Here is a 13,381-nt window from a genome sequence, read left to right on the forward strand (position 1 = left end):
ATTTGCTGCACTTTACTGCACCACAGTGCGGATCTACTAGATTATTTGAATATGCAACCAAAGATTTATTATCAGATCATTTGTACTCCTATTTAGAAAACACCAGAATAAAAACAATATTTTCTGGTCTGAATAACTAAATTACTTATATTAAAAATACTGAAAAAATCTCCAGGCTTTGTGAAGAGCTTTATTTAGAATTTGTCAGCTTTTTTTTAAACTCTTATTCAGTTCATCCAGCCTTTATTCCACGAAAGTGGACGACAAAATTTAGGAATTTAAATAAAATCTTCATCAGCGTCTTGCAACATGTACAAAAATACAGAAATGTGGACATTTGGACATGTAAAACGGGTAGAAACTCAGATTTTCTGACAGAACTGTATGTGTTCTATAGGCAATGGTGAACAGGGGAAGCCATTCCCTCTGACAGAAACTGACCGGGTCGACCAGGCCTACAGGGAAAATGGCTTCAACATTTATGTCAGCAACCGGATCTCTCTGAACCGCTCCTTGCCTGACATCCGCCATGAAAAGTGAGTCAGTTACACTTGTATTAGGTGAAGAGTGTAAGAGTGGGTAAATGTCTGAAATACCTTAAAGTCTGAGTAAGAATTTATAATTTTAACAGAAAAATCTTTGTGTAAAATATTGACACAGGTTCTTCTTCACAATAGCAGCAGGGCACCTGGGGGATGTTTTGTATTGTGTTTATGCATGGATGAAATAACTAGAAATGTTTTCCTTAAAAATAAAAAAATATCTAGATCCCAGTGTGAACTTTCAGTCTTTCAGCACCACTGAAAGCCCTCACATCGCAGTTTTCATATTTTCTGGCAACCCCTTTCTGCTGACACTTAATTTTTCCTGTAAAAGCACCTATGATTGCTTCCATACCACTGGTTTTCCCAAAAGGACGTTTTCTTTTTCAATTTGTGTTTTATGAAAGCAGGGCTTCCTTAACCTTATTTCTCCACCAATATCAATGCAACAGCTCTCTAACAGGTCTTGTTATAAACTCAGATGTAGATCAACAACAATGTATTTTGAGAAGAATTTATAGGATTTTAAAGATTGCTAATGAAAATGTAATCTGTTAGAACAATTGTTGTTATTGCTGTTGCAGCATTGAACATAACCTTATATTGCATAAATTGAAAAAGCTTGAACAACACAGAATTACACTTTCATATTGAAAATATATCTAAAACATTGTCTTCTCATCAGGTCCAAACAGGAGATGCAACAGGCTGCAAAATGTCAAGCTCAGAGCCAGAAAAAAAGCACAGACTGTTTTCCACTTCTTAAGTTTTAAATCACGGCATAGTTTGGATATATCACGATGTACTGTACAATATTTATTCATGCAGCTGTAAAAGACGAGTCAGTCTCTAACCCATCTTTCAACAGCAGGACCAGAGCAACCATCAGTTTCTAAACAAAGCAGCAGTTTGACTGTTCAGTTTGAAACAAGCGTTACATTAGACTGAAAAACATCTGCAAAACAAGCCATAACTCATATTCTAAAACAAATATAAATCCCTCCGATCAGTAACCAGACCACATGGATGCAGTGGGAAGACCCCAAAATCACCTACTGAACACACTTAACACAGTATGATACTGTGTTTATGAGCCAAGCATCAAAATATTAGACCAATGTTCAGGGTTCATTGAGCGAAAGATCCATTCTTCCATTGTATATAACCACTGACTGCAGGCTACTGTTTTATCTTTTTTTCTAAATACAGTGTATTATTTAGAAATAGTGTTGGTGGTGATGTCTGTGTCTGTTCTTTTAATACAGGTTGATGGTTCATTATAACAAAAAGGTGGAGAGGTCAATGGCTTAAATAATCAGGAGGATATGTGAGTCTGAGATCAGGTATTGCGGGTCTGAGGCAGAAGGTAGACTCTGGGGTACAGTAAAGTAGGTTGCTTTGTAGCGTCAGTGAACAGGCAGGAGGTTGGATGTTCCAGAAGGTGGGAGCTGTTGGAAGCCCGCTGTGAAAATAAGCGATTCGGAAGGTTATGGTTTGAGGTGAATTGAGGAGCGGATCCAGGAAGTCTCACAGGAGAGAATCACCAGGCATGAAACCACATGGGTTGACACTCAGGCATTGAATGACCGGCAGACAGCTCCTCTTATTCTCCAGCTAATTGGGCTTGTGGAAGTGCAGATATGCAGGAACACACCTCTCAGACCTGCCCTCTGGGGAAACCTGCAACTCAGAGGAAAATACAACACACAAACATAAACTCTACCTAGATCCCTGGCAGAAACATTCTCAAATAATCCATATTTGCAATATTGTGTGCAATATAGCGGCTGTTTCAAATAAACCCTGACAGATGCTACAAGACAGGAAATAAAAGCTGTAAAAAACAAAATAAAATGCCAAACACAAAAAACTGCATCAAAAAGTTGACACAATAATATTGTGCAGATACAAGCTTAGTTCAAAGAACTGCTAGAACAGCAGGCTTTTAACACAATGTTTTGTTACAGAAAGCAGTAGTAGTTTTTAGGTTTAACATAAATACTGCAATGGTGGTGGACTTTTGGAGAACACCACCCCCATACACCCCCCTCACCATCCTCAACAACACTGTATCGGCCGTGGACCACTTGAGGTTCTTAGGAACCACCATCTCTGAGGACCTGAGATGGTCTTCACACATAGACACTGTTCGAAAGAAGGCCCAGCAGAGACTGTACTTCCTGAGGCAACTCAAGAAGTTCAACCCTCCACAGGAGCTGCTGGTCATCTTCTGCACTGCCATCATACAGTCTGTCCTGTCTTCATCCATCTCAGTGTGGTTTGGCTCATCCACAAAACAGGACAGATCCAGACTGCAACGAATAATCAGGACTGCAGAGAGAATAATCAGAGCTGACCTTCCCTCCATCCAGGACTTATACAGGTCTAGGGTCAGGAAAAGAGCTGCAAGAATCTCTGCAGACCCCACACACCCTGCACATAAACTGTTCAGAGTTTTACCTTCAGGCCGCCGCTACAGATCACTGTTCACTAAAACCAGCCGCCACAGAGACAGTTTCTTCCCCCAGGCTGTTTCTCTGATGAACATTCAATAGAGTACAGAACAACAGCATACAGATGTTGCAAATGCACCTTTTTTATTAGATATGTGTATATTGTACATTGTAAATATGTATATTCTGTAATGCAAAAACAGAACAAAAGAGCAAAGTGTACCGGAGGCAAATTCCTTGTTTGTATGCACGAACTTGGCAATAAAGCTGATTCTGATTCTGATTCTGCACAATGCGGAAGGGAACTTAGACCAACACTATGCATTAAAGCAACATAAGTTATAGCAACTCAATGATCTGCTAAAAGAACAGCATCGCTGAGATGAGAATAATTGCTGTTTTACAAAGCTGAGCAAATTACATACTACCAAAGTATTCACCCTTTGACAAAGGCAGTATTATTAAAGGTCCATCAACCCTTTGTCAGGGAACCCCTGGCATCCATTAAACCTGAGCAGTTTTGATGGAGAGGAGCTGAAATCTCTCATACAGGCTGAATTTGTGCTAAAAGTCCTTTTTGTTTAATGTCTGTCATCTCTCCTTGATTTAGAGCTCTTTTTCCTTTATAAACAAGTAATCTTGTCTATTAATCAAACATCTCTGCGGTGGAAACCTCTGAAGGTCTCTTCATTTCTCACAGTGTAATCACCTCATCCTCAGCTCACCTGGCAAACAATATTCAAGCTCCATAAATTTCTGCACATTCAAAGGAAGAGGATGAGTGATGTGTGAAGAAGCATTAAGAAAAAGTAACCTTTCAGCAGATTAGATGAAATGGACATTTATACTCAAATGGTTAAAATATTGTCATTTTAGACATTGCTGTTATATAAATATATATTTTTTGTTATATCACCCAGCCCCACTTTGGTATTAAAGGAAGTTCATTGTCAGCTCAGTGACAGCATGAGCTCAGGTCCTGTGGCTGCAAAGCAAGCCCAAATCATCACCTCTCCACCACTGTACTTGACAGCTGATAGGAGCTGTTGGCCCTAATACAGGTCCTTCTCAAAATATTAGCATATTGTGATAAAGTTAATTATTTTCCATAATGTCATGATGAAAATTTAACATTCATATATTTTAGATTCATTGCACACTAACTGAAATATTTCAGGTCTTTTATTGTCTTAATACGGATGATTTTGGCATACAGCTCATGAAAACCCAAAATTCCTATCTCACAAAATTAGCATATCATTAAAAGGGTCTCTAAACGAGCTATGAACCTAATCATCTGAATCAACGAGTTAACTCTAAACACATGCAAAAGATTCCTGAGGCCTTTAAAACTCCCAGCCTGGTTCATCACTCAAAACCCCAATCATGGGTAAGACTGCCGACCTGACTGCTGTCCAGAAGGCCACTATTGACACCCTCAAGCAAGAGGGTAAGACACAGAAAGAAATTTCTGAACAAATAGGCTGTTCCCAGAGTGCTGTATCAAGGCACCTCAGTGGGAAGTCTGTGGGAAGGAAAAAGTGTGGCAGAAAACGCTGCACAACGAGAAGAGGTGACCGGACCTGAGGAAGATTGTGGAGAAGGGCCGATTCCAGACCTTGGGGGACCTGCGGAAGCAGAGTCTGGAGTAGAAACATCCAGAGCCACTGTGCACAGGTGTGTGCAGAAAATGGGCTACAGGTGCTGCATTCCCCAGACCTGGGCTACAGAGAAGCAGCACTGGACTGTTGCTCAGTGGTCCAAAGTACTTTTTTCAGATGAAAGCAAATTCTGCATGTCATTCAGAAATTAAGGTGCCAGAGTCTGGAAGACTGGGGAGAAGGAAATGCCAAAATGCCAGAAGTCCAGTGTCAAGTACCCACAGTCAGTGATGGTCTGGGGTGCCGTGTCAGCTGCTGGTGTTGGTCCACTGTGTTTTATCAAGGGCAGGGTCAATGCAGCTAGCTATCAGGAGATTTTGGAGCACTTCATGCTTCCATCTGCTGAAAAGCTTTATGGAGATGAAGATTTCATTTTTCAGCACGACCTGGCACCTGCTCACAGTGCCAAAACCACTGGTAAATGGTTTACTGACCATGGTATCACTGTGCTCAATTGGCCTGCCAACTCTCCTGACCTGAACCCCATAGAGAATCTGTGGGATATTGTGAAGAGAACATTGAGAGACTCAAGACCCAACACTCTGGATAAGCTAAAGGCCGCTATCGAAGCATCCTGGGCCTCCATAAGACCTCAGCAGTGCCACAGGCTGATTGCCTCCATGCCACGCCGCATTGAAGCAGTCATTTCTGCAAAAGGATTCCCGACCAAGTATTGAGTGCATAACTGTACATGATTATTTGAAGGTTGATGTTTTTTGTATTAAAAACACTTTTCTTTTATTGGTCGGATGAAATATGCTAATTTTGTGAGATAGGAATTTTGGGTTTTCATGAGCTGTATGCCAAAATCATCCGTATTAAGACAATAAAAGACCTGAAATATTTCAGTTAGTGTGCAATGAATCTAAAATATATGAATGTTAAATTTTCATCATGACATTATGGAAAATAATGAACTTTATCACAATATGCTAATATTTTGAGAAGGACCTGTATGTTATGTTATGCATTTTCTGAGCATGGCGCTGTGCATCTTGGCCAAACATCTCTACTTTCATCTAATCTGTTAATAGGAAGTTATTCTTTTTAGAGAGGAAAGGATTTCCTCTTCAATCCTTCCAATATATGTGTGTGTGTGTATATATATATATATATATATATATATATATTTGCTCTTCGAATGAACTTATTTTGCATCTTTTGCTGACCTGCCTGTTTTTTTTTTGCCACCACAGTAATGTTATATAGTTGCCTTCATAGCGTATTAAATTAACACGTTTTAAATAAAAACATCCGCTATCACCTTGCACCTTCCACACATTGTTACCTCACCTGTGTTGCCCTGCGGCCTCCGTCTGTTTCCCTGCGATTAGCTCGTTGTTGGTGACTCTGGGGCAATCAGACACAAACCTGCAACTGGCACTTCTGGGTTCTGAAAACTAGTGATTTTTCCTGGAAGCACACTCTCCAACAGTTACCTCCATCTCTTGGTGGAATTGAAAAGGGTTTGTTAAAATAAACCACCCAATCAGCTGTCCATCAATCCCATCCCTTAGTGTTTATATGTAAATAAACAACATGCTGGCTGATGTGCACCACCTGCATCTATCGACTGTCACTGTTCATTTGAGACTTTCTCTGGGAACATAACTCACCTCCCATGATTAACACATCTGCAGGGGTTGAGCCACCTGCTGGGGTAATTTATGTGGAGATTTCTGTAACTCATCATTTGGAGCACATGTTGGGGCTGATAACCTCTGCTGCTAGTAATTAAATTAAAGCTGTCTGTATTGTAATAAATTTGTGGCATCACTAAGCTCTTTCCATTCAGCACTCAGAAGGTCTTTGGTCTGTTAATCATCGTCTTCTCTGTTTGATTATTGCATGTGTTTAATTTCATTTTCTACATATTAATAATGCAGCTAATAAACTCCAAACAGAAAGCTTAAAGCTCACAAAAGTCAGATATTCTTTTTAAAAACTGAAGCAGTCTCTAAGTTGTTAATTATAGTCAGTTATCTCCCTGTTCACCTTTAACAAGACCTAGTTTTAAATTAAATTCTGCCAGGTTAAAATGAATAAAATGATTTCATAGTTCACCACCTGAACAATCATTTTAATTTCACAGCTCCCACATGAGCTAGCTCACATTTATGTATCATATTTTGTCTGAAATAAAGTTTAAAAACTAATACATGGGCCAGGAAGTCATTTACCAATTAGCATATTAGAGATGTCATCCCTTAGCATGGGTCACCAAGCCTTTGTCATCTTATTTACATTTGTTTTATTCTCTTCCGCTCTTTGCTTATGTTAATATATTTTATCTTGGATAGCCAAATTCCCAACAAAATTGCTCATATTCAAACGTTATTGCTTTTGTCATCAGAAAGCAAAGTAAGTCAATAATTCTGACTGAAAAGCAGTCAATTTAGGGTACGTTTGTAATTTACTCCTGTTTAACCCTCTGATAATCATATAGAATATAATAAATAATAAAGAGATTGTGTTGTCACCTCTCATGGTTTTGGAGAAATAAATTCCTGAAAGTGGGACAAATGCATATAATGGTTGAGCATTTTGAGATATTTTGACAAGATATTTCTCCAAAACTGTAGAGTAAAATATTAAATATTTATTCTTTTACATAAAACATGAATGTGAAAGTTGTAAAAATGTAATTAATATAAATGTTCTGTAGGTTACTTTTCTGTTTTTCTCTTATTTTCTCAACCGTTGCCAGGATCGGCGTCCTTTCTGCTCCATTACCGTAAAGCACCTTGTATGCGCGACGCTAATTTTTAAGAGAGAGCTGGTGTCGGCTGGCGTGACCGCGTATTTCTGACTGTCGGCTCACTTAACTGCAGTTTTCGTCTGTACAGTTGATGTCTCCTCACTGAAGCGACGCTGCAAGCCCTGCAGTTCGAGCAGAAGTTCAGAGATACGGGGGGTCAGAGTCTGCTGCTTTAGTCAGCGCTAACCAATAGGGAAACGTCTTACAGCGTTCGTCTTTAGGCCCCGCCCAGGATGTTCATGTTCCCAGAACTCAAAATTCTTTGAGTTCAACCAAAAACAGAGAGCATCAAAACCAAAAAAGCGAGACTCGTAACCAAAGATTTTTGACATGCGCAAATAAAGTTTATGTTTTGCAAATAACTTTTTTCTCTTCGTGAGAAAAAATGAGTCATTTTAATAAAAAAAAGTTTTATCAAACAAATTTTTTTTCTCCCCAAAATAAAATATTCCATTTAAAAAAAAAAAAATCATTACAACTCTGAAAGTTTTGATCACAACTTAATTTTTTGTTGATTGAAATTAGTTTTTTTTTATTGAATATTCCAAAAGTTTTGACCACAATTAATTTTTTTGATTGAGTTTAGTTTTTTGTTTGATTGAATAATATTGAGACAAATTTACCTCCATAATCCCCCATGATAGGATGTGAAATCCTAGCTAGTATGCGCACACAGGTGTCATCTGTTCTTTTCATATTACGTTTTGAAATAAAAATTATTCTGAAACATGTTTTGTTTTACCCCCAAAAAACAGCAAAAAAGTTCCCCCAAAATTATCATACGTCATAAAATCAGTCGTCTTTTGAACTTCATAGCTCAGTCATAGTTTAAAAACATTATTCATAGTTTAAAGAAGCCACAGAAAGTTTGACTTACCTTACAATTTTTATGCAATTACAGTTAAAAATGTTTTCTGATCTTTCGAGACGTGAATGATGTCCAGACGTCTGGAAAATATTAAACAACTAATTTTAACTACTTTCACGTTTGTAGTTTTATATCCACATGATAAGTTTATACATCAAAAATGAACCAGTTTATCAAACTATAGGTTATAGGTTATATAGCTATAGGACTCAAATCACCCCAGGGGTAAATGCATTGTCAAAAACACCTAAGCACCAGCTGTAATGATTCAGTTTGTTCACAATTTGGTGGAATGTGTGGAATAAATCCTTTATTTTTCTTCTTGCTAGGAGAAAAGCAAAGACTATTGTCTCTGAAATAGCAATTTGTAGAAATGGTTACAATAATGTTCTCTGAGAAGATTGCTCATGGAATCCAGCCTGGTGAGTAGACCTACTGTGAACGAGCCAAACCCATCCATTTCAACTCTGAATAATACCCTTTGTGACCCAAGATCTGCTGAAGAGCCGACTGAGCAACAAAGGAATGGCTGAGGCGAATGTGAATGAATTGTTGTGCTCCTTCGTGGAAAAAAAGGAAAAAAAAAAAACAACAGTATAAATACCACCAAAATAATTTAAAAAATGTTGTTTGTGTTTGCAGCTGCAAGCAGACGCTGTATGCAGAGAAACTACCAAATACCAGCATCATCATCCCATTTCATAACGAGGGCTGGTCCTCCCTACTGAGGACGGTTCACAGCGTGATCAACCGCTCTCCTCCAGAGCTCATTGCAGAAATCATCCTGGTTGACGACTTCAGCGACAAAGGTATGGTCTTATACGTTGCTTGAGCTGAAATACAAAGATGTAAACCAATGATTATTTTTACCCAGTTCCTTACTTTTTCCATTGGGAATTTATAGGAGAAACACAAACTAATACATAATTGTTAAGCGGAAGGAAAATTATGCATGGTTTTTAAAATAGGCTATGCCGTGAAGCTGTTGGTGGAGCTGTTGCCTTGCGGCATAAAGGTCCTGATTCTTTCCCATGGAGTTTTTATGTTGACCTTGTTGCCCTCCCACAGTCCAAGATATGACTGTTACGTTAATTGGTCTCTCTAAATTGCTCTTAGTTGTGGGTCGTGCCTCTTCCAGGTTTACAAATCTAGAGACTGAAATATTTGCCCAGTCTTCTTTGCAAAATAGCTCAAGCTCAGTCAGATTGGGTCAAAACTGTTTAAAATAAATGTTTAGGTCTTGCCACAGATTCTAACACATGTGAAGAGAACTCCAGACTCTGTCTCAAGTCTTTTGCAGCATCTAATAAGAGTTTTGTTCAGTTACAGAGTTTCTCTTAGTCATCTATCTAAACTTAAAAGTATCTACCTAAATATGCTGTTATCTTACCTTATCTTAAAACTTTGTTTCATTACAATGATTCCTGAAGCTTTAAAAAATCTTTTGGATGTGTTCAAGAGTTTAACATCTTAGAGGAAGTTCCGTCAGATTTTTGTCACACTCACTTCACTTAATCATCTTAGAGTCTCTAAAAAAGCTATTGTCATTCAGATTTTTAATGCTTTTCATGAAATGTATTGCAAACGTTTCAGTTCTGCAGAACTGTTTGAGCAGCATAAAATTGTAGTTGTTGGATGATTTTCTCCAGTTGAACAAGGAGAAAACTGAAGTTCTTGTTTTTGGTTTGGAAAGCTTGGTGCAGCAGATTGTTGGAGACCTGAGTTCAATTCAATTCAATTCAGTTTTATTTATATAGCGCCAATTCACAACACATGTCGTCTCAAGGCACTTCACAACAGTCAGGTTCTTACATTCCAATTAATCCTAACAATTGAACAGTGCAGTCGGAGTTAGCTTTTTATTCAAATTGGATAAAACGTTTTTCTATCTAAGGAGTTCACATACAATAGACCCCCATTTAAGGCCAGATCAATCAAGAACGTGGTCCTTTAGACTGACTGAGTGGTAGAATAGAGCCCTTGAAATGTAAACCTATGGGTCAGATTAACACCTGCTTGAATTAAAGGTAGCTTTTGTCAGTTATTATTCCTTACAGCTCTAAATGAAGTGTGTTACATCTTATTAATTACCGCTTACCGTCTCTGTCCCTTACTGAAGGATATGTTTACTGCCTGTCCTGTCGACTGTAATGAGATGTTCCACTGCCTTAGGCTTATTTAGAGGTTAACACACATTAAGAGCTTTGAGACGAAACCATCCTATTGCCAAGTGGAGCAGAAACAAAAATGCTGGTAAGCATTGCCGCAATTAGTGGGACTTTTAGTCTGTTTGGAAGATTTTTTAGGGTTAAAAAAAATCATGGCTTTTTCATGAACAAGAAAATCTAGTCAAGGAGACTCGAGCTTAAGTATATTTGTTGTTTTTAAGTGATTTTCGAATTGAGTAAGACAGATGATAGACAGATCAGAGCTTTGTGGACAGTAATAAAGGGATGGCCCCTATATGTCTTAGTGAAAAAAAGCTGAGCTTAAAACAAGCACCTGAAAATTAACTTCTTTTGTAGGGTCATTAAGCTCTTTCTTGAATAGGTGAGGTGCTCAGATTACAGCTGAGGGACACCTCAAAGTTATAATCAGAACTCACTGGGATTGCTATATATGGCCTTGGAACATTGTTAAATCCATCATGGGAAGCAGGAAAGTGTAACGGGGACATTTGGGTTTGTTGTCTTGAGGCTGTTACCTCCTCAACTCAATCTCTGATAACCCAAAGATGATGGATGGATGGATGGATGGATGGATGGATGGATGAATGGATGGATGGATGGATGGATGGATGGATGGATGGATGGATGGATTATTTCCCAGTTTACAAAGGTCACATGGTCCATAGGTTTTATTATTTTCTGGTTGAGAAATAAAAAAATTCTTCATGGAAAAGTATTTTTTTCCAGACTTCATCATCTATTTTCATTTATTCAGGACATAAATTCACCAAAGGTGTTGGAGACAGTACTCTGAGGTTCTGGTCCATATTGACATGATTGCCTCATACAACTGTTGCAGATTAGTCAGCTTTACATCCATAATGCCAATCTGCTATTCCACCACATTTCAAAGGTACTCTATTGGATTAAGATCTAGTTACTATGGAGGCCACTGGAGTACACTAAAGTCATTGTCATGCTCAAGAAACTAGTCTGAGATTAATTGTGTTCGTGGCATTATCCTAATGGATGTGGCCATCAAAAAATGGCTACACTGTCGGTACAAAGCTCAGTTCATACTAAGGGACCCAAAGTGTGCCAAGAAATTATCAACCACACCATGATACCACCACCATCAGCCTGATTTGTTGCCATATCACAGGACAGATCAATGTTTTTATGTTGCCCACGCCAAATTCTGACCCTATGCAAAGTTGTTAGTAGATCATCAGTTTTGCGGCACAAACAACCACAGGACATTCAAAGCCAATTAAATCCTCCTTCTTTCTCGTTTTGATGCCTGGTTTGAACTTGTACTTAAAGGTACGAAAATAAATAGTTTCTGCCTTGTGACTAGCTGAGTCCCTTTGTGTTAACAACGAATTGAATGGGTATTCTAATTACACTTTCAATCTGTCATCAGACTTAAATAAGTTAATCCATGTGAAGCTTTGTTAAAGACAGTGTTAATAACCAGCAAGAGAAGAGGTTAATCAATTATGACCTCCTAACACTTTAAAAAAGACAAACCATCCCTTTAACAGTCAGCAGTTAATTGTTGCAGATGTTTTCACTTACAGACTTTTGACAACTTAACAGGTATTCAGGGATGTGTAATAATAGCTTAGGTAAAAAAGTGATTAAAAAAAAAACACTCGTACATTCTAAAACCTATTCACATAAATTTGAATAAGTACTTTTCAGATCACAGATAATAATTATGAACATAAAAGAATGTTTCCTCCAACAACTGTTTTAGTTCTTCTTCAGTAGATTTTCTGATATTTTATAGTGTTTTACAGTACTGTACAGTACAGTACAGACTTAAATTTATTCCCTTTCAGTATCAACTGCTTTATTTTTTTTCCAGCTATTTACACATCGGAGATGTCTGTTTGGATTCAAGGTTTTTCTGCTGCTGGGTTGACAGTACCCTTCATGTCTCATGACATGATTGAACATTTTAGCCTTTTCCTGAAGGAAGAGTTTCTATGAAGTCATCTCCTTTTTATAGTTCTTGTTTCCACACTTCTTTCCCATCTGCCTCTGAGTTTATGTTTCTCTCTTTTATTTCAGATTTTTATTTTTTAAACAATTATTGACAATTAAATGTTAAAACAGTGTCACATTTATTGAAAGACATATTAAGAACATTATTGAATTTATAATACAATGAAATAGGGTCTAAATGTAAAGGGTTGCACTGGGGACCTGCAAATTAGGTTTATTGATTCATTGCAGTTGGTGCAGTTGGTAGCACTGTTGTCTTGCAGCAAGAAGGTCCTGGGTTCGATTCCCAGCCGGGGGTCTTTCTGCATGGAGTTTGCATGTTCTCCCCATGCGTGGGTTCTCACCGGGTACTCCGGCTTCCTCCCACAGTCCAAAGACATGCCTGTTAGGTTAATTGGTCTCTCTAAATTGCCCTTAGGTGTATGAATGAGTGTGTGCATGGTTGTTTGTGTGTTGCCCTGTGATGGACTGGCGACCTGTCTAGGGTGTACCCTGCCTTTCGCCCATAGACTGCTGGAGATAGGCACCAGCTTCCCTGTGACCCACTATGGAATAAGCGGTAGAAAATGACTGACTGACTGATTCATTAACAGATCTCAGGTTCTGGAACCAGATTCCCGCAAGCTCTGCGGAGAGAAAGAGCAGGTTAGTGACAAACACAAATGAGGCAGTGTAAGCTTGAATTGGTCAGCTGACCTGCAGTGCAGAGAAACAGGCGGAGAAGCAGCAGCTACGGTGACATTAGAGAGGGTGACCGATTGCGTGCTTAAGGAAACCACCTGATTCAGTGGATAGTAAAGAAAGGTGATAACGGAAGTTTTGGTATCGATCCGATTTCAAGTAAATACAGAAGTAATATCGCCGATACCTAAACTTTTTTACTTGAAATGGAGTGATCATTGAATAATTTTGTGATTTTGC

At 38.5% G+C, this 13,381-nt stretch overlaps 1 protein-coding gene across 3 annotated transcripts in view; it reads left to right on the forward strand.

Annotated features, from left to right (window-relative positions):
• LOC124876634 (polypeptide N-acetylgalactosaminyltransferase 10-like) overlaps positions 1-13,381 on the forward strand; it is a 78,158-nt gene that overhangs the window by 24,034 nt on the left and 40,743 nt on the right. For all 3 annotated transcript variants that reach the window (XM_047379567.1, XM_047379568.1, XM_047379569.1), the window contains 2 exons: positions 398-536; positions 8,925-9,091. In XM_047379567.1, coding sequence (XP_047235523.1) covers positions 398-536; positions 8,925-9,091 — 306 coding nt within the window. The remainder of the gene's footprint in view (positions 1-397; positions 537-8,924; positions 9,092-13,381) is intronic.

The sequence above is a fragment of the Girardinichthys multiradiatus genome, chromosome 11, assembly GCF_021462225.1.
Source record: "Girardinichthys multiradiatus isolate DD_20200921_A chromosome 11, DD_fGirMul_XY1, whole genome shotgun sequence".
NCBI classification, from domain to species: domain Eukaryota; kingdom Metazoa; phylum Chordata; class Actinopteri; order Cyprinodontiformes; family Goodeidae; genus Girardinichthys; species Girardinichthys multiradiatus.